At 39.8% G+C, this 20,574-nt stretch overlaps 1 protein-coding gene across 2 annotated transcripts in view; it reads right to left on the bottom strand.

Annotated features, from left to right (window-relative positions):
* The window catches only part of galnt10 (polypeptide N-acetylgalactosaminyltransferase 10), a 127,595-nt gene that overhangs the window by 34,086 nt on the left and 72,935 nt on the right, over positions 1-20,574 (bottom strand). For both annotated transcript variants that reach the window (XM_058086511.2, XM_078787785.1), the window contains exons 2-3: positions 1,525-1,627; positions 1,257-1,395 (exon numbers count right to left, since the gene is read on the bottom strand). In XM_058086511.2, coding sequence (XP_057942494.2) covers positions 1,257-1,395; positions 1,525-1,627 — 242 coding nt within the window. The remainder of the gene's footprint in view (positions 1-1,256; positions 1,396-1,524; positions 1,628-20,574) is intronic.

Below are 20,574 nucleotides of genomic sequence, written 5' to 3'. Positions count from 1 at the left end.
CACTGCATTGACATGACTGCAACTATTCACCTATTTTGTCAATGAAGCCCCCAAAACAAACACGTATACTGATGATAACATATAACTATTGCAGTATCCTGACGTATTTTGATGATTTGATAACCAATTACCTAAAAATGTCATCCAATACTTCTCTACAAGAGAGGAGAAATATGATCTCAGGGAAGAACTACATTTGAAACACTTATATGCTAAGACTGCACGGCGGAGGAGTGGTTAGCGTGCAGACCTCACAGCTAGGAGACCAGGGTTCAATTCCACCCTCGGCCATCTCTGTGTGGAGTTTGCATGTTCTCTCCCCGTGCATGTGTGGGTTTTCTCCGAGTATTCCGGTTTCCTCCCACATTCCAAAAAACATGCGAGGTTAATTAGCGACTCCAAATTGTCCATAGGTATGAATGTGAGTGTGAATGGTTGTTTGTCTATATGTGCCCTGTGATTGGCTGGCGACCAGTCCAGGGTGTACCCCGCCTCTCGCTCAAAAATAGCTGAGATAGGCTCCAGCACACCCCGCGACCCTTGTGAGGATAAGCGGTAGAAAATGAACGAATGAATGAAAATAAAATGAAATAAAATAATAAATAGATTAAAAAAACAAATAAAATAAAAAAAAATAAATTAAATAAAAATAAAATAAACAAATTAATTAATTAATAAAAAAAAAACATAAAATATATTCGGAAAGCAGGAAGTGAACAAATGTAACAGTTACTGATTGTAAAAGTACCAGATGGAGGGGTAGGATTTAATAAGCTTTGCTTCTTCCTACTCCTTTTGGACATGTGGAACTGTGAACTGATTATGTGATGCATTCAATTGTAATCTGATGCATGTTCAAATGAAATTAAACCATTACCATTACCATTTAAAACACTACCGAAACTTATTTTCAAGGCACATTGATACACATACTTATGCTAGTTCCGTCAACAACAGCAGCGAAGATACAGCGACAACACTTCCGATGTCCGTTGGCTGTGTCTTCCAGCACAAGATGTGTGCTCCATTCCTCTGACGGCAAACAAGCATCTTGTTGAGTCTTTTTAGTGACATTTAGAGTAAGGTATCCACTCTGCCGTATTTGAATGACGCTGTAGGGCTCGCCATTTGACGACCATGAACAAAATCTAACAACTCAGATTCAACTATGACGACACCCCTACTTGTGTTCCAACATTAGTGTCACCCTGCCCCCACTCCTTAATGTTACATTGTTATAAGTCTTTAAGACTCACTTCGGATGCCGTATGTCAGGGATGGAGCGAGTCAGCGAGATCCTGTCGCTCACGTAAATGTTGAAGCCATTCTCCCTGTAGGCCTGGTCCACCCGGTCGGCATCCGTGAGCGGGAACGGTTTCCCCTGCTCACCGTTACCTGAATCAAACGGTTTGCAGTCACTCGACATACAGTAAGAAGCTGCAGGATTCCAATTCAATGTTTAAATTACATTATATAAGCAAACATATATGGGTCTATATGGGTCATGGCTGACTAGGGACTGACCCGATCTGGAGGCATCCTTTTTGATTGTTTCATAGTCGTGCCAGTCTTTCCTTGAAACGCCATCTCGTCCAAGTTGATTGTCTTTCCGTAGTCGATTCAAACCCTGGAAAGAAAAAAAAGATAACATTTTTTCATATAATTTTGGCCAACATTTGCATGCGATCAAAATACAACTTCATTCATTCATTCATTCATTTTATACCGCTTTTTCCTCACGAGGGTCGTGGGGGTGCTGGAGCCTATCCCAGCTGTCTTCGGGCGAGAGGCGGGGTACACCCTGGACTGGTGGCCAGCCAATCACAGGGCACATATAGACAAACAACCATTCACACTCACATTTATACCTATGGACAATTTGGAGTCGCTAATTAACCTAGCATGTTTTTGGAATGTGGGAGGAAACCGGAGTACCCGGAGAAAACCCACGCATGCACGGGGAGAACATGCAAACTCCACACAGAGATGGCCGAGGGTGGAATTGAATCCCGGTCTCCGAGCTGTGAGGTCTGCGTGCTAACCACTAGACCGCCGTGCTGCCCCCCAAAATACAACTTATGCAAAAAAAAAACTGGATTCTGATTCATTCATTTTTTGAAAGAATCCATGTCATTTCGAATTACATGAAAAATAATACACCCTAATCACACATTTGTGTGGAAAACACGTATTTTAATAGCGAAAGTACAAGGTTGAACCATTAAACACCATCCATCCAGAAACCTGAGATAAACTCCATTTTTTTAGAAGTACAACTTCTGTAACAGGCTTTTCTTTCCTGACAATATCTGTGACAGTGAAGAGATTTCTCCCAAGCAGGAGCCTCTCGCTGCTCCACCGAGAGCTTCCCCACAGAAAGTGTACTCTTCTATTTTACGCTCGGCGACCTAGTGAGATGAATATCAATTGCCGCGACACACAAATCAGCGGAGGCCTTGTATACGGTACATAGCAGCGCCCATCATGAGAAGAAGATGCCGCTCAACATGCAAAAAGAAAAGGCAGGGACGGCAGCTTTTTTTTTTTTATTTGTTTATCTACTAAGCCATTCCACATGCTAAGTGACATTCATATGAATTCAAATCATTACAGGATCATAGCACAATGCAGAAATAATTAGTTCAACCGGGATGGGACAATTAACCCGGTGCTTTAAATACAAATGGCACGACTAACATGCCATGAATTGGCATGCATTATTAATCTGTCTCCTGGTTCACGGTAATATGACACCGAATAACAAAACTGTGTGTGTTGTCACGCGTGTGAATGTGTGCTCTACAATACTAATTGTCAGTGAGACATAATTTTTTTTTTTTTTTTACATTACATGACGTTACATTGTAAAAATATTTATCATGCTGCCATATATCCTTGGATTGGGCATAATTAACATTAACATTTGATAAAAAACATTATACATAAATGTTCCCTTGTTACACTGCAGTGTACCTTTGTGCGACGTTGCTTTTTTTAAATAACATGGATGTACACTGTGTTCTGCGTCCTTGTGGTGTATTAGATCTTAATATCGCTGTTGTATGCGTCTGTGTGCAGCTCCACTTTGTCTCAGTGTTTACATGCCTGTACGAGTACGAGCTACATATAGATAGAGCCACAACAGTCCTTATTGGCGAACAGAGAAACCGCCTATTGTGTTCTGTGTCCAGATTGGCTGTAGACCATTGTCAATCAATCACCTTTGTGCCGCTAGCAAACTAGCTATCTGTGAGCTGCATGCTAACCGCCAATATGCAATAGAAAAAAAGAACAAGCATGAGCTAACCAACTAAATTAATCTTCTTTTCAAAGAGTAGAACCAGGAGAAAGACGACAGCAGGAGCAATACATTTTAACAAGGATACAAAAATGCTACAGCCGAACGGCACCAGGAGGGAATACGCGCGAGTCATTTAATAATTTCTTGTAGATCGATCATTAAAATGCTAACAAAAAACATGTGTAACAATGTGATAAACATTATGGTAATGGTTTTATTTCATTTGAACATGCATCAGATTACAATTGAATGCATCACATAATCAGTTCACAGTTCCACATGTCCAAAAGGAGTAGGAAGAAGCAAAGCTTATTAAATCATACCCCTCCATCTGGTACTTTTACAATCAGTAACTGTTACATTTGTTCACTTCCTGCTTTCCTAATATAATTTAAGTTTTAGGAAAGCAGGAAGTGAACAAATGTGACTATTACTGTACTACGCCAGTGATAACTGTTACATTTGTTCACTTCCTGCTTTCCTAATATAATTTAAGTTTTAGGAAAGCAGGAAATGTAAAACGTGTAACAATGTGATAAACATTATGGTAATGGTAATGGTTTTATTTCATTTGAACATGCATCAGATTACAATTGAATGCATCACATAATCAGTTCACAGTTCCACATGTCCAAAAGGAGTAGGAAGAAGCAAAGCTTATTAAATCCTACCCATCCATCTGGTACTTTTACAATCAGTAACTGTTACATTTGTTCACTTCCTGCTTTCCTAATATAATTTAAGTTTTAGGAAAGCAGGAAGTGAACAAAATGTCATTGATGACAAAAGGCCAAGTGCCAATCTGTTGATGACAAAAGTGTCAATCTTTTGATGACAAAAGGCCAAGTGTCAATCTGTTACATTTGTTCACTTCCTGCTTTCCTAAAACTTATAAATTATATTAGGAAAGCAGGAAGTGAACAAATGTAACAGTTATCACTGGCGTACTACAGTAACAGTCACATTTGAAAACCATTTCCAGGAAGTTAGCAGCCAACAAAAGGCCCAACAGTTGTTCTAATGAAGCGCTTCTCTCTGCACCCATCAAGGTCTGGGTGAATCTGACACAGAAAAGCCTGAATTGCGACTCAATGTCAAGTAGTGTGTGTGTGTGTGAGAGGCAGATGAGCGTGCAGGCCATTATTCACCATCCTCTCACATGCCCCCGACACTACGGCGAAGAAACCAAGCATCCCGGTCCTGTTTTACCTCGTCTCCACTCTGTCAAGGATGGATGCATTCTGTGAGTCACACGAGGACCAGACAAGCAAAAAGAGTCCATCTGTGAAAATTTATACTAAAAAAGACGCTAGAATGTGCTGCCCCATTTTCCCCTGATTAAAATTTCAGCGCACGTCGCCCGTGATGTTCCTCTGGGGCTTTTGTAGCCGCTCGACAAGACCTTGAAACACACGGCAAGGAGAAGAAAGTTTTTTAGGTAATGTGCACACGTGTTTGGACAGAGCGTGGGTGGGCGCTCAGAGGCAAAGGACGTAATCGAGACGGACAGTAAAAGAGGATGAGTCGGAAAAATTCTGAATCATGTTGAAGAACAGATGGGGGGATATGGTCGCGCTCGGAAAAGCCTTAAAATCACAGCACGCGCTGCTTTCATAACGAAGAAGGAAGTTTTTCCCATTTTAAACTTAGACTTAGAATACAGAAACTTGGAGTGGGAATCACGGATAACTCACAATACCGTATTAATGCATAATTTGACAAATGAACAATATTATTATTTTTTAGCAATAAAAAAATGGGGAATATGGGGGAAAAAAACAATATAACAAAGGAGAAAAAGAGGTGCTTTGCTTTTGAAGATTTTAAATGTTTTTGAAGTTAATAGCACACTTTAATTCAGATTTATTTCCAGAAAACTATTTCATGGCTACATATATGATAAAACCAACACAAACAGTAATTACACAGGCCAAATAATGAAAATTAAAAAAAAAATTGCAGTCATTTATGTATGTTGTTCCGTTAAAAAATATATTTTTTAAATTTCAAAATAAATTTCAAAAAATATTTTATAAAAAAAAATTACAATATGTAGTAGACTCATACTACTACATGGCAATATACTTCTAATTTCTTCTTCTTCATTTATTTCAGACATGCATACTATGTTACATTATTCATTATTATATGTAATATACATTATTATACGTTACATTATTCTTATTCATATATACACAGTACAATACACTTACAATATTCGTCTTTGGGCGAGAGGCGGGGTACACCCTGGACACAGAGATGGCCGAGGGTGGAATTGAACCGTGGTCTCCTAGCATAAGGTCTGCGCGCTAACCACTAGACCGCGGTGCCGCCCCACTTGCTATATATATATATATATATATATATACACACACACATACATGCACGCACACACACAACACCTCATTACTGAGGTGTTTCATGTCTGAAAAGGAGCAGGAAGAAGCAAAGCTTATTAAATCCTACCCCTTCTCCACACCATAGCAGTTACCAATTCAATGTGATTTTTTTCCACACATAATTTCATTTCCACTACATCACCTGTGTATGTAACCGGCCCCGCCTCCACCCACTGTATGACTCACTCCTCCGTTCATGCCATTGTTCTATGGAACAACAAAGTACTGAAGCCAATGCACAGAGTGAAAAAAGACACTTCATGCACATGCCAATATAATGAGGCTGGCAAAATTATAAAGTTCATTTTCATGTATTCTGTAATTAATGACTGCGAATGGCTGGCGACCAGCTGGGATAGGTAAGTAAATGGTAAGTCAAACATGCCATATTTTGCAATGATTTCAAAGAAAGGTTCCATTAAAGCCCTGGTAAATACGCCAAAACAATGTTACTTTTCCACTACTTCATATTTATATAGAATATTGTGATCCCAGGCTAGTACACCACAGAAATGCCGTGTTTCCATATCAGCCAGCTCATCAGATTGTTCATTCACAGCCCCGTGATCCACCACTGATGAGGCAGAAGAAAACAAAGTGTCTTATTACATCCTGCCGTCTCGCCTTCCTCGACTCTTCTAATCACCATCATCAAGACCTCCACGCTGCCATCAAATCGCTCTACTCAAAGCCCTTCTACGCTCTATTAATATTCAAGGAGCGGCACAAAGCGCCCAGTAGGACATTAGAGGGACATGACACACTCGGGCTGCCTGCACACGCGCCGTCTTGTACGCGACAAGCAAAAATCAGACCTAGAAATTTAGAGTAGAAGGAGAGGAAGACGCCAACTGAGCAGCGATGCAGCGGTTGTCACCTGGCAGCGTGACCTTTCCTCATTAAATTTAATGCAGCCTTTTAGTGTGGCCATTTAACTGATGACAGAAGGCCAAGTGTCAATCAGTGTTTGCACAGGGATTGGCACAACTGTTTGTGTGCATCCCAATCAGGTGAAATGTGACCGAAGTCGAAGATGGAATGGTAGATTTCCGTAGACTAGTCCAATGAGGAAGACATTTAGGGGTGTGAGTACATGGTTGTACTTTTAGCATCTTTAACCCTTAGATGCATAAGTGGGTCAAAAATGACCCGGTCAGGGTGTTTTCTTGAAATATCTTCATAATTAAAAATTGTTATCATTTCATATTCCAGGTATTCCTCAAAAAACATGTTTTTGATATCATGCCATTAAATTTTTTAACTTACCTTTTATACATTTTTGGAAATATTTGTTTTTGTATAACTACCCCAACCTTCCATAAGTAGGTCAAAAATGACCCGGTCAGGTTGTTTTCTTGAAATATCTTCGTAATTAAAAATTGTTATCATTTCATATTCCAGGTATTCCTCAAAAAACATGTTTTTGATAAAATGCCATTCAAATTTTTAACTCACCTTTTATACATTTTAGAAATGTTTTTGTTTTTGTGTTACTACCCTAACCTTCCATAAGTGGGTCAAACATGACCCGCATCCATTTTCTATGGAATCCAATAGGAACCATTGATTCTTATCAACTTTGGCTGTCAGGAATAAATCAACTTTAGACCAGGGGTGGGCAAACTTTTTGACTCGCATTGATATGACAAAATTTCCGGGGGGCGGGGGGGGCAGACTATATATTTTACACGTAACAGTCCACCTGGTATTATTGTATCTGTAAAATTGTCATGCAATCTGCTATTATTATTTATTATTTTATATTTATATTTAAATATTTTAAAAATAATAAAATATTATAATAATTACAATAAAATTTAAATAATAATTATTATATTATTATTATTATGTAAAATATGCAAATATAACAATAATATTATATATAATTAATATATTAATTAGCATTAATATAATAATTATAATAATCATAATAGTTCTAATAATAATTATAATAATCTAATAATAATAATCTAATAATAACAATAATTATTATTATTATTATTATGTGCTTGAGTCCCTTTTTTCAGGAGCACTTTGTAAACAACAGACCATGTCAAAAAACGAAATTGATAAAACCATCAAAAGGTTGGCTCAGGCCATGATGCCAAGTTGTATGTTGAGTTTAAATGAAATACTTTGGAAAGATTGGGCGGGCCGTATTCAAACACTTGGCGGGCCGGATGTGGCCCCCGGGCCGTAGTTTGCCCACCCCTGCTGTAGACCATAGTCAAGTATGCTATAGCATTATTCCTAACCAAAATGGCAAAAATGGCTTAAAAACACATTGATTCTAATATGGGTCATTTTTGACCCACTTATAAAAGAGTGTAGGGTCCAGTCCAAGGGTTAATGTGTGGGCCCCAGCGTCAACTATTACATGATTCAGCAAAAAAGATACATTTACATTTCTGGTATTAACCTAAATATACTTAGAGATGGAGATACCGACAACATTTGTATTGGGATAACGTAACCACATTCAAAATCGGTGAATGGTCATCTAGTTTCCTCCCGGTGACCTCTGTGGAGGGATTTGAGGATTAGGAAAAGCTTCTCCGAAACGATGGCTGCCTCGAACCTCATTTCTATGCTGCTGTGGTGGCCGGGTAATCCGCCCGACAGCAGATTATGTTTGCTATTCATTCGCGCAGGGTAGGATTGGTGCCGCCCCCACAGCCACCACTGCCAACACCACCGCCGCCAGAGGTTTTAGACCAGGGGTCTCAAACACGTGGCCCGATGTGGCCCGCAGGACACTAGTTTGAGGATGCTGTATGGTATCATGTACCCAGAAAAAAATATTACATTTGATTAATGTTCATGTTAAAGGTTAAATATCTGTTAATAGTTATCCTCCCTATCCGTGTGGAAGTGGTATGTTTTTGGCTTTTTTAAGTTGAAAGGAAATAACTTGGAGGCTACCGTTTAGGTCGCTAGCTCTCTAGTTTGCGAGTTAGCATGTGTCTCAAGACACTGCAGTTGCGCAATATGTTTTAAATAAAAAGAGTATAAATGTGACTATAGTCGTGTTTTGTCATGTCTACAGGGCTCTAATAATGCTTTGTTCATTTTAATCTGAAAAAATAATTTGTCTACCCACCAACTATATATGGTTTTAATTTTTAATTATTTGCAGTTTTATTATTATTATATTTATTTATTAATGATTGATTGATCTTATTTTGTGTAGAAAAATAAAAAGTAAGATATTTGAGAACATTGGAATGTTTTATCAGAGCTTTTCTTGTAGAAAATCAGAACCAAAGCAAAGTTTATTCATTTTTCTGTTTTTAATAAATGCAATTTTTTGTTTTTTTTTGGAAAACCTGATGGGGCCCAGCCTCGCCCAGACCCTAGCTCCAGTGGCCCTCAGGTAAATTGAGTTTGAGACCCCTGTTTTAGACCATCAACAGATGTTGAAAGGGTACATTATTCAATGATACAACAGCACCATGCCAAAGAAACACTCATTCATTCATTCTAAAATTGCATCACATATACATACATATAAGTATGTCTGCAATATACTGTATTTATCATAACATTACAAATTCCACTATTTGTTGTACCAGGCATGGTCAGGCTGCCCGAAAAGTTTTCAGACTAGACGTTCATATTTCAAGGTTGGCTGCTCTGGAAATACCACTGTCTTCCATGAATGAATGATCACCTGGTGAAAAAGAGAAACGCATTTGTTTCTTTCTGCACGATAAAAATTCATATTCTCGCCTGCATTCATACAGCCTCATACATTCATTATGAGAACATTTTTGCCCTGAGCCTACAGCCTTGTAAATTTCTAAAATTAAACACTGAAACTTGGTGGGGAGAAAGCAGATGATGAGTAATACAGTGGAATTTGTAAAAAATTAGCAGCTGTTAGACTGGAACAGTTCAAGAAATCTAGTAAAAGAGGGCAACCGTGTCAAGGTCGTTACGTCACCTCTATCTCTCTTTGTCAGACCTCCTGCTGAGCACCGACAGACGCTTCAGGTGAGCAAAGGAAGCCCTCTCGTTCCAACGCAAACCCGCAGAGATGCAATTATCTATTGTTCCTCTTCCAGATCCTGTTCCTTGTCCTCCATCCTTTTTCTCCCTTCCTCAAACACTTCACAGACAAGTCCATTTGCTCTCCTTGTCTTGCCTCATCACGCAGAAAACAAAGCTACCGACCTGCTTTGTCTAAAAATAGGCCGCCACGGCAGGAAACATTCACCCCTGAAAGGATGAAGTCTAGTCGTTGACCATGAAGTCGAGTAAGTTGACAGATGGCCAAACTTCCCTGAAGTTGTTGTTTCATGAACTAAAACGAAGGTAAACCACGCACCAGATTTTGACCCCCGTAAATCAGAATGACTTGCTTAAGTAAAGGCACCGTTGGACCCTACCAACTAGCAGTCATTGAATATTTGTCTAAGGCAGGGGTCTCAAATTCAATTTACCTGGGGGGCCACTGGAGCTAGGGTCTGGGCAAGGCTGGGCTGCATCAGGTTTTCCCCCCCAAAAAAACAAAAAAACGCATTTATTAAAAACAGAAAAATGAATAAACTTTGCTTTGGTTCCGATTTTCTACAAGAAAAGCTCTGATAAAACATTCCACTGTTCTCAAATATCTTTTTATTTTTCTGCACAAAATAAGATCAAGAATAAAGAAAATCAATCAATCAGTAATAAATAAATATAATAATAACAAAACGGCAAATAATTAAATTAAACCACATATAGTTGGTGGGTAGACAAATTATTTTTTTCAGATTAAAATGAACAAAGCATTATTAGAGCCCTGTAGACATGACAAAACACGACTATAGTCACATTTATACTCTTTTTATTTACAACATATTGCGCAACTGCAGGGTCTTGAGACACATGCTAACTCGCAAACTAGAGAGCTAGCGACCTAAACGGTAGCCTTCAAGTTATTTCCTTTAAACTTAAATAGCCAAAAACTTACCACTTCCACACGGATAGAGAGGATAACTATTAACAGTTATTTAACCTTTAACATGAACATTAATCAAACGTAATATTTTTTTCTGGGTACATGATACCATACAGCATCCATATCAAACTTGCACATTAAACTTTCATATCAAGGCGGGGTCCTCAAACTAGTGTCATGCGGGCCACATTTGGCCCACGGGCCGCGTGTTTGAGACCCCTGGTCTAAGGGCTATACAACTTTGACTACTGTAAATACTGGACTATATAGCACATTGGTATGTAAGTCACACCCTGTAGAAAGATGCACCTGTTTATAAGTCGCAGATGTCTGTGTTGTAAAATTATATATTTAGTACACACAAAAAAAAACTTCATCACACACTGTCAGTCTCTCTCTTTCATTGTTGATCTTTATATCGCTTTTGTCTCGAATCATTAGCCATTTACCTTGAGCTAAAGCTCTTCATCACGCAGTGGTCGAGCTTTTCGTTAGTAATAGTGGACAGTTGGCGGTCCGAGTAGTCAAACACGAGCTGTCGTGATTCTTAAGTACTTAAGTTGTGTCATAATGCCGATGCGTACGGCTTCAAAGCATAGCTTCCATTTCACTCGTCCACGTCACTACTTCCTGAAACTGGACTCTAAGCATCATGGGATATGTAGTTTTTAGTTGTGCATTTGTCACATAACTGTACAAGCCGTGGGATTCAAAATACCAGAAAAGTACCAGAATATACACTAGAAATGACAGTATATCAGTATTACCTTTAGAAGGATCATTTACAACTACAGTATTCCAATAGGATGCCATAGTGCAAGTGTAAAGCAAATGAGTACTGAATAAATGATAAGTCAAATGAGTTGGAGCACAGAGAAAACAAACAACATACAATCTGAGGTGAAGGCCAAAGGGAAAAAAAAAAACCTTCATGAATAAAACATCCAAACGAGTTGAGAAAACAACTTCTGGCATTGACTGCAATGCGAGTTTCCCTTTTCTTTATGAGAGAAACACTTCTAGAAAAAGCCAGTTGGGGAGTTTTGTCAGTGGATCTATTCCAAAGCTCCCACCGACACCCCCTGGGATTCCACTTGCACGGCTCTTTTGCTGTACACGTCGAGGTTGGCCAAGCAGAGATTGAGGCATCCTCCAAGACCTCCCTGGAAGCACACCCCTGCAGGGCTGCCTCACAGCCTCTCATCTCCCGACACAAGTCATTATCTACAGCTCCACTGTGACCAGATATACTGGACAAAGGCCATGACAGATGGCTACTTTCCTCGCTTTCTGCTGGAAGAAAATGTGTACTTCATTCTAGTGAAAAGGGCTGTTTGCAGACTTTTATGTTGCTCCCCTTGTAGTGTGTAAAAACAGTGAGAAAAACAGTGAGTCAGTATATACCTGAACAGCCATCAATGCCAATGACAAGCCAGGGATTCAGCCTTGACACAAACAAAGCTTAATCATGCTGTACTCTGTGGGTACACAAATACGTGCAGTGTATAATTGAGCCGAATATAAGACCATAAATATAATATTCCTTTTTATATATTGTAATAGTTCAGATTTTTTGACATGAACTTGTATAAAAACTCCACTTCATCCCATGAACCGAATTCTGGTCGGTTTTTTGGTGTTTAATAAAGTAGAAGCGGCTAATTGGTGGGGTCACTTAACTAAAGTGACTCAAAACAATATGCGTAAGTAGGGGTGTGTATTGCCAATAATCTGTATCACGTATTAGGTATCACGATATCAGGCTCACGATACAATGTATCACAATACTGTTAACAAGGCGATATTTTTTTTCATTTTTCTTGTAGTTTAAGATTATTTCCTGGAAAAACTGAATTACACCAGCAATATACACTTACTAAACACATTTTTATTTGATTAGAACAGTATGTTATGCTGTAACACAAGCTTTCCTCTGTAAAAACTTAAAGTGTAGCATTTGGATAAATAAAGCTTAAACATCCAGATTTAAACTTACAAAAAAAAAAACATAAAAAAAATTATAATTATGTCTCAAGATCCTGTTCAAATGTTCATATTCAATTCGCTGTGAAAAAATGCAGAGTATACAGTTATCTTGCAGAGACTTATCCACCATCAGAACAGTATTTTTGTGGAACAAAGTAACTAACATCAGTAAAAAGTCCTTTTAGGATGCTTGAAATAATAGTGATATCAATTTGAAAAACAAAATACCTGCAATATCACAGTACTACTTTTGTAGTATACAAAAGGACCTTGGCATTGCTCGCCGGCGGCAGATCCTCATGGTGTCTCGCTAAGTGGACTCACAGATTTCGCAGAATAAAGTATTCGGGAAACACGACCCATTCTACAAACGGCATGGCAAATTTTGTCAATTTCTGCACACCCTACTTTGTGTAGAAATCCAAAATGTGTCCACACTTCAGCCTTGTACGCCGCAGGGGCCGCTGCTATGTGCTCGTATTCCGCCATGTTGAACTGTGTTTATGTGTGAGGACGTTTCACTCGTGAATTTCAACGTCCTTGCCAAATTGACTACGTAATAAGTGCTGCCACCTAACGATCGGAGGTTTAAATTAAAATCAGAAATGAACCTTTGCCGTGTCTGCACTTGAATAAATACCATATACAGTCTATGGTAAATGCCTAAAAATATCCATATCATACTTAATATACTTAATACTTTAATATCAATACAGTTTCATGGAACGAAGTATCACGATATATCGCCGAAACGATATTTTCTTACTATGCGTAAGCATGCATAAGTATAATTATTCTCTGTGGGAGCAGAGATCCAGACATGCAGGGGCACCTCCACAAGCCCGGGGTGTGAGCATTAGCACTGCGGTGAAAGGCGAGGTGTGCAAGTGTGCAGAAGAACTCCACAAGCACGCAGCCCAGCCTTTGACTAATGGGAGTCATGACTCATGACAGCGCTAAGAAGACAGAGCCTGGAGACACTATTCCATCATTTCACTTTACCGTCCGGATGAAATACGTAAACCAGGGTTGTCCAAAGTGCGGACGGTCGGTGGTTTTGATTATGAGCCTGTGGTACAGTGTAGAAACAAAATGATAATTCATGGCAAATTAATCTTAACATCAATGGACACAGATCATATGAAGGATGTCGTTCTCTGAAATTCTGGCAAACCAAGATATTTTGGACAATAAGATAAGACCGTATTGGGAATTGTGGAACTCTGGTCCAACATCAGTAACCGCTTGCCTTTGGACAGGCACTCTTCTGGGAATGAGTGGTCTTCCTAGATGGGTGGTGGAATGAACCATTCATTCTTTCATTCATTTTCTACCGCTCATCCTCACGAGGGTCGCGGGGGTGCTGGAGCCTATCCCAGCTGTCTTTAGGCGAGAGGCGGGGTACACCATGGACTGGTGGCCAGCCAATCACAGGGCTCATATCGACAAACCACCATTCATACTCACATTCATACCTATGGACAATTTGGAGTCGCCAATTAACCTAGCATGTTTTTGGAATGTGGGAAGAAACCGGAGTACCCGGAGAAAACCAACGCATGCACGGGGAGAACATGCAAACTCCACACAGAGATGGCCGAGGGTGGAATTGAACCCTGGCCTCCTAGCTGTGAGGTCTGTGCGCTAACGACTCGTCCGCCGTGATGGATTAGTCCAATCTACCTTATTGTTGTTGGCATCATATTTGGTGCAAGGTGGCTTAGAGAAGAGGACCCAAGCTCGTGGGGGAGGGTGGGGTGGGGGGGGGGGTGCTAGCAATAGCATGAACTTGGTTGAGGTTGTGAACAGGTATGTCCCGATCCGATCTTCAGGATCGGCTATATTTTAAAGGTTGGATAAAATCAGCTTCTTCCACGAGGTTGATTGATTGATCAGTATGGGATGGGATCGGCGAGACTAGAATAAAATAGATTGACACGTCCCTAGCACTAAATCAGGTCATCAAACCTTATGCATTCCAACACAGTATTTGGGAAAACCCGAGTTCAATTCCACCAGTCCAGGTCACCAGCCAATCACAGGGCACATATCGACAAACAACCATTCACACTCACATTAATACCTATGGACAATTTGGAGTCGCCAATTAACCTAGCATGTTTTTGGAATGTAATGGTAATGGTTTAATTTTATTTGAACATGCATCAGATTACAATTGAATGCATCACATAATCAGTTCACAGTTCCACATGTCCAAAAGGAGTAGGAAGAAGCAAAGCTTATTAAATCCTACCCCTCCATCTGGTACTTTTACAATCAGTAACTGTTACATTTGTTCACTTCCTGCTTTCCGAATATGGGGAGGAAACCGGAGTACCCGGAGAAAACCCACGCATGCACGGTAAGAACAGGGTGGAGGGTGGAATTGATCTTGCAGCTGGAATGTACTAACTCCTGAAAAAAAACACTATTGGTAAGTATAACAATCTAAGTGATTATCCGCAAATACGCTGTATACGCTGTAATCCTGTCCTGTAGGATTCTGCTTTGTGCACCAACAACACTGGCAGCGTTCAGAAACCCAAACTACTTGGCTGGTCACCTTTTCTGTCATTGCATGATAACCCAACATCATCCTTATAATGTCTTTCCGCCATTCTTTCCCCTGGCTTCTTCTCTGTAGCAGGACATTATCCCTTCGTATTGCTGCTGGCTTTGGTGGGGGGGGATAGGGGACCGAGGACAGATGTGGCTTACATAATGATCTGCAACTCAGTTGTCTCAGTGGCCCTAATCCCGCTAGCGTCAGTCCATGAAACCGGGGGGGGGGGGGGGGGGGGGGGGCAGATGCACTGCTTCCAACCACTGGCCAGAGGAACAAAAATCAGTGGAACGCAACTGTTCAGCAGCTCCCCTGGATGTTTTGGGTTTTTTTCACAACAACCAGGCCATGAGATGATAACTAAGAATTCTGCTTATGATGTAAACAAAAAGGAGGTATACAAAAACTGGAACATCTTGGTCCCTACCTCATATCTCGGGGCCGTATGACTCATCACTGATAATGTTCACCTCTGATGAACCCCACAATCACACATGATCAAGATAAAAATAACGAGGCACAACAACAGTAGAAAAGAATTCCTGAAGATAGATGATGTGACCTACCTAGCTTTACATTTCTTTAGTGAAGTACACCAGTGTATTGCGATAGGTTGACTAAAGCTTTAAGACGAGGGTCTCAAACTCAAATTAACTGGGAGCCACCGGAGCTAGGTTCTGGGTGAAGCCGGGCCTCATCAGGTTTTAAAAAAACAAAAAACAAAACGCATTTATTAAAAACTGGAAAAAAAAAATCAATAAAAAAAACTATCTTCAATTCTTGCTTCTGCTATACCCTACACTTTTTCAGTACTTTGGTTCCGGTTTTCCACACCAAAATATCTGATCTGATAAAACATTCCACTGTTCTCAAATATCTTAATTTTTATTTTTCTATACACAAAATAAGAAAAAAAAAATAAACAAATTAAGAATAAAGACAATAAATCAATCAATCAGTAATAAATAAGTAAAATAATAATAAAACAGCAAATAAGAAAAACGTAAGAAACCACATACAGTTGGTAGAGAAATAATTTTTTTCAGATTCAAATGTACAGTATTAACAGTTATTTAACCTTTAACATGAACATTAATGAAACTTAATAATTTGACCCAATTAGCAAGTTAGCATCATACTCAGTTCCATCTGGGAGCAGCGTCGTAACTTTAACAACATGTTTGATGAGAAGCTTTATCTTGACGTGTATTTTCCGTTTTATTCCAAATCATTTCCTGCATTTATTTGTACCCAGCGTCATAAGCCTTTAGCTTCATTGCTAATCGTCATTTCAACATTAAACTTTGGTATCAAGGTGGGGGCCTCAAACCAGTGTCTCGCGGGCCGCATTTGGCCCGCGGGCCGTGAGTTTGAGACCCCTGCTTTAAGAGATGTATTTCAGTGCTCCAGACAACTAGCCGGCTAGTTTTCCAATAAATCTTTGGTCTTTGGCTCAGAAATGTGACTTTTTTTTACAAGACACAAATAAAGTGGTTAGTTTGGAGCTCATTTTTGTCCCACATGGAAAGTTATCACCTCTGACCTGACCTCACTTACTCCTTTCTTTTTGTCAAATTAGACTCACTGGTAATGGAAATTGGACACAATTGTGCCATTATGAACCTGGACACATAATTTATAATGATTTATAGTGTCCTGTTTGTTACTTTATTCAGTTAATTGTGTTGTGTTTACACCCGTTTATTATTATTATTGCTCTAAAAACAGGCATTAAATTCAAATTAAATTCAGGTTTGTGTTAATTATTTGAGGACGTTGGCAACAATACCAGTTAATTTGCTGATTTGATTTTTCATTCATTCATTTTCTACCGTTTTTTCCTCACGAGGGCCGCGGGGGTGCTGGAGCCTATCCCAGCTGTCTTCGGGCGAGAGGCGGGGTACACCCTGGACTGGTGGCCAGCCAATCACAGGGCACATATAGACAAACAACCATTCACACTCACATTCATACCTATGGACAATTTGGAGTCGCTAATTAACCTAGCATGTTTTTGGAATGTGGGAGGAAACCGGAGTACCCGGAGAAAACCCACGCATGCACGGGGAGAACATGCAAACTCCACACAGAGATGGCCGAGGGTGGAATTGAACCCCGGTCTCCTAGCTGTGAGGTCTGGGCGCTAACCACTCGACCGCCGTGCCGCCCTGATTTGATTTTTATTGAATATTTTTAGTTGCTGACAAACTTCTATTCCACACTTGAGCCCAGTAGTTGACAGTAATGCCCAGTTTATGAAGGCGACACCACATGCTTCCCTGTAGGAAACGCTGCTTAAACTCTCATGCTTTCCAGCATTTCCACTCAGGATTTTAAGTCAGCAAGATAAATGTGCATACAAACAAAAGGTGAAAAGAACCTAAGAGCTCATTTGCAAATTGCTCATTACTGTGTGCAGAGACGATATTGAACTGGATGGCACCCACACTGTTCCCCCACCATTTCCGCAGCTCCTATCATTTTATTTACCTTCGCCTCGCCCACAGAGCCTCTGCTTCCTGCATCATTTTACATCTCAAATGAACGGCAGAGAAAAAAAAATGTGCGGGAGGAAAAGCGTGTTTGTGTGTCCGTGTGTAATGATCAAAGCCTCCTAAGTACCAACAGTGACATCCACTGCTGTTCTTGTGAGCAGCTCACAGTAAAAGCAAGGAGGGCCACGGTCTAGCAGAGCAAGAAATGCAGTAATTTTCTGTCAGAGACAGTGCGTCAATCTTCAAATAGCTGTTCAGCGGTGCTAGACCACGGTCCAGGCTGCTGGGGAAAAAAAAAAGTTTGAGATTAAAAAAACTACACCGGCTCGCCTCGGTTTAAAGAGATGTGAACTAAAAAGAACACCTATGTTGTGTCACACAACACAGGGGGACAGAAGATTAATAGCATGGGGGGGGAAGAATTCCGCAAGTTGGTTTGAAGAAGGATTAAGGGAAGGTGCGTCAGGGCAACAAAATGACACTGCAGGACGGCTGCATTAAAAAGTATGGTACCAATATAGCCGCGTTTTCCACCAAATAATACCATTGAGTTTGCCAGGGTACAGTTACGCTCAGGTAAGCCTCATCAAGTCTGCATTTCCACTGTGTGTGGACACAGGTGCTGGGTCAAATATTTTATTTTATAATGTGTATAGTACCAAACTTAACTGAACTATATTGCTTGGTGGGAACAGGGATGACATGAAGTCCATACACTTCACATTTTAACAAAATATTCTACAACAAACCAGCTTCAGGCCACAGATGGACCCAAGGTCACACTTTGGACACCACTGCTGCTACGGTTTACCAAAAGAATGGCCGTTTCAGAGAACTGGTATTGCAGCTGGAACTAATCAATGCATCACAAGTGATTTTTATTGCAAATGTAGATCCAAAATTGGAGAAGAAGGTGTTGGCGGCAGTGGGCTGTCTGCTCTCTGAACGAGTCATATACAGAGAGGAAATAATGTTCTACAAGCCGGCACATTGCAGCTTTTAAGGTCCCGGTCACCGCAGCTGACGATTTTTTTGGGGGGGTAGCTGATGAACAACCTAATTACATTTACTGTTGTGCAATAATAATAATAATAATAATAATAATAATAATAATAATAATAATAATAATAATAATAATAATAAATCTGTTATTATTATTTATTATTTTTAATAATAATAAATTATTATTTTTTTAATAATAATAAATTATTATTATTTATTCAAAATTATTAAAATTATTTGTGCAATTTACTGTTTACGCTGTACATTGTTGTTCATATTTGATGTCATCTATTTATTTTCCACATTATTATTATTTATTATTATATGGGAGCCAGGCAATTTCACTGCTGTGCAATGACAATAAAGGAAGTCTGTCTATCTAATCTATCTATCTATAATGTAAAGGAAAAAAAATCAAAATAATCAGTCAGGGAGACTCTTGGAAACTGCTGAGTTTAACTTTTGAAAGGTTTCAAGATCACAAATTATGAATTTGAACTTGGAATTTTCACTTGTGATGGTTTAATCTTTGACTAACAAACCAACAAAGTTTCCTGCACATCTGGTAGTTTTAAGGATTTGGATGGTAAACAAAAAAATGTAAGAACCTGCATTTTTTTTGCATTTTTGACAAGTGATAACAAATAATCGATTAACTGACATTGGAATTACGTGGAATGCTGAGTATTCGAGGAGCAACTAAAGGCGGAGGAGTGTCGTACTGCTAACACCAAAGGTGCTGATAATTCAGTGCTCCTTTAAACACAGCACGGGAGATGATTATATGGTTGTATCTTCACAACAGATGTTTTGGGACCATTAACAATCACGGGTCTGTTGGTCCGTGTGCGTGGATGAAAGCTGCATAAAAAATGTAAAAGATTTCCAAGGTGTGTGTGTGGGGGGGGTGGGGGGGGCAGCTCTTTGAACATTAGCTGGCGAATCATAGCACATAGAATCAAAAATGTAATTGTTACAATCCTCACTCGGCCTTAAAGCGGACCTGCTCAAGTAGAAAAAAGAAAATTATTATTACTCTTAGAGAGGCTAAGCACTGTGAGGCACTCAGCGGGCCTCAAATTAGTGTCCGGGGATTAGCTTAATCATGTGAACATTAAAAAAAAAAAAAAAAAAAGTCATCTCCATAACACTTGCAGCTGTAATTAAAAGACGGACTTCTCACTGCGTAACGACAGGCTGCCTTGCTGCACCTGTCCCTCGTTTGGTTCCCGGCGTTGATCTGGGCCCAGCAGAACCCTGACAGGCATACAGAGAAGCTTCTGCAGGAGAGCCGTCTGAGCCGCAGCCAGCAAGCCAGTCAACGTCCACGTTGTGCTTGGGAAGGAAACGCTCTCCAACAAGGTCAGTCGGTGAACAAATACCTCTTTTTACCTGCTTGTGCTTGTCTTTCCCTCCTGAGAGCGTTTTTTTTTTTTTTTTTAAATTCTGCACATCCTTAGACGTGGTCTCTCAGCTCAGACTAATAAAGAGCACGGAGTTAAGTCTGCGGCAAGCGACTCCACTTGTTTTTGCAAATGACTTTCAGCCCTTCCATCTCCCATGTTACTGAAGGCTTAACACAGTCAGTCAAGATGCAATCTCCTCCTCTGGTCCTGGACCTGTGGACCTTGTGGACCTGACTCCACAAGGGCCCCGTATGTACACCCCTCATATTTCAGCAACCAGTATATCTTCTCAAAGTGCAATACAATAGAAATGATTATACTTTATACTACAGTAGTTAGTGTAGATTTGCTATCAACACACAGCCATTATTCTCTAAATTGCTTTGGCATTGGGGAGGTCCCGAACGATCTTTTACACAAAGATCCTGTGTAAACAGCCCCATTAGAGGAACAAATTCGTCATTTATCCACCTGTGTGTC

This window comes from Doryrhamphus excisus, linkage group LG21 (genome assembly GCF_037039965.1).
Source record: "Doryrhamphus excisus strain RoL-2023G ecotype Guam linkage group LG21, RoL_Dexc_Guam_v1.1, whole genome shotgun sequence".
Classification (NCBI taxonomy): Eukaryota; Metazoa; Chordata; class Actinopteri; order Syngnathiformes; family Syngnathidae; genus Doryrhamphus; species Doryrhamphus excisus.
Note: the sequence above shows the minus strand (reverse complement) of the source record. Positions and strands in the feature narration are given on the sequence as shown.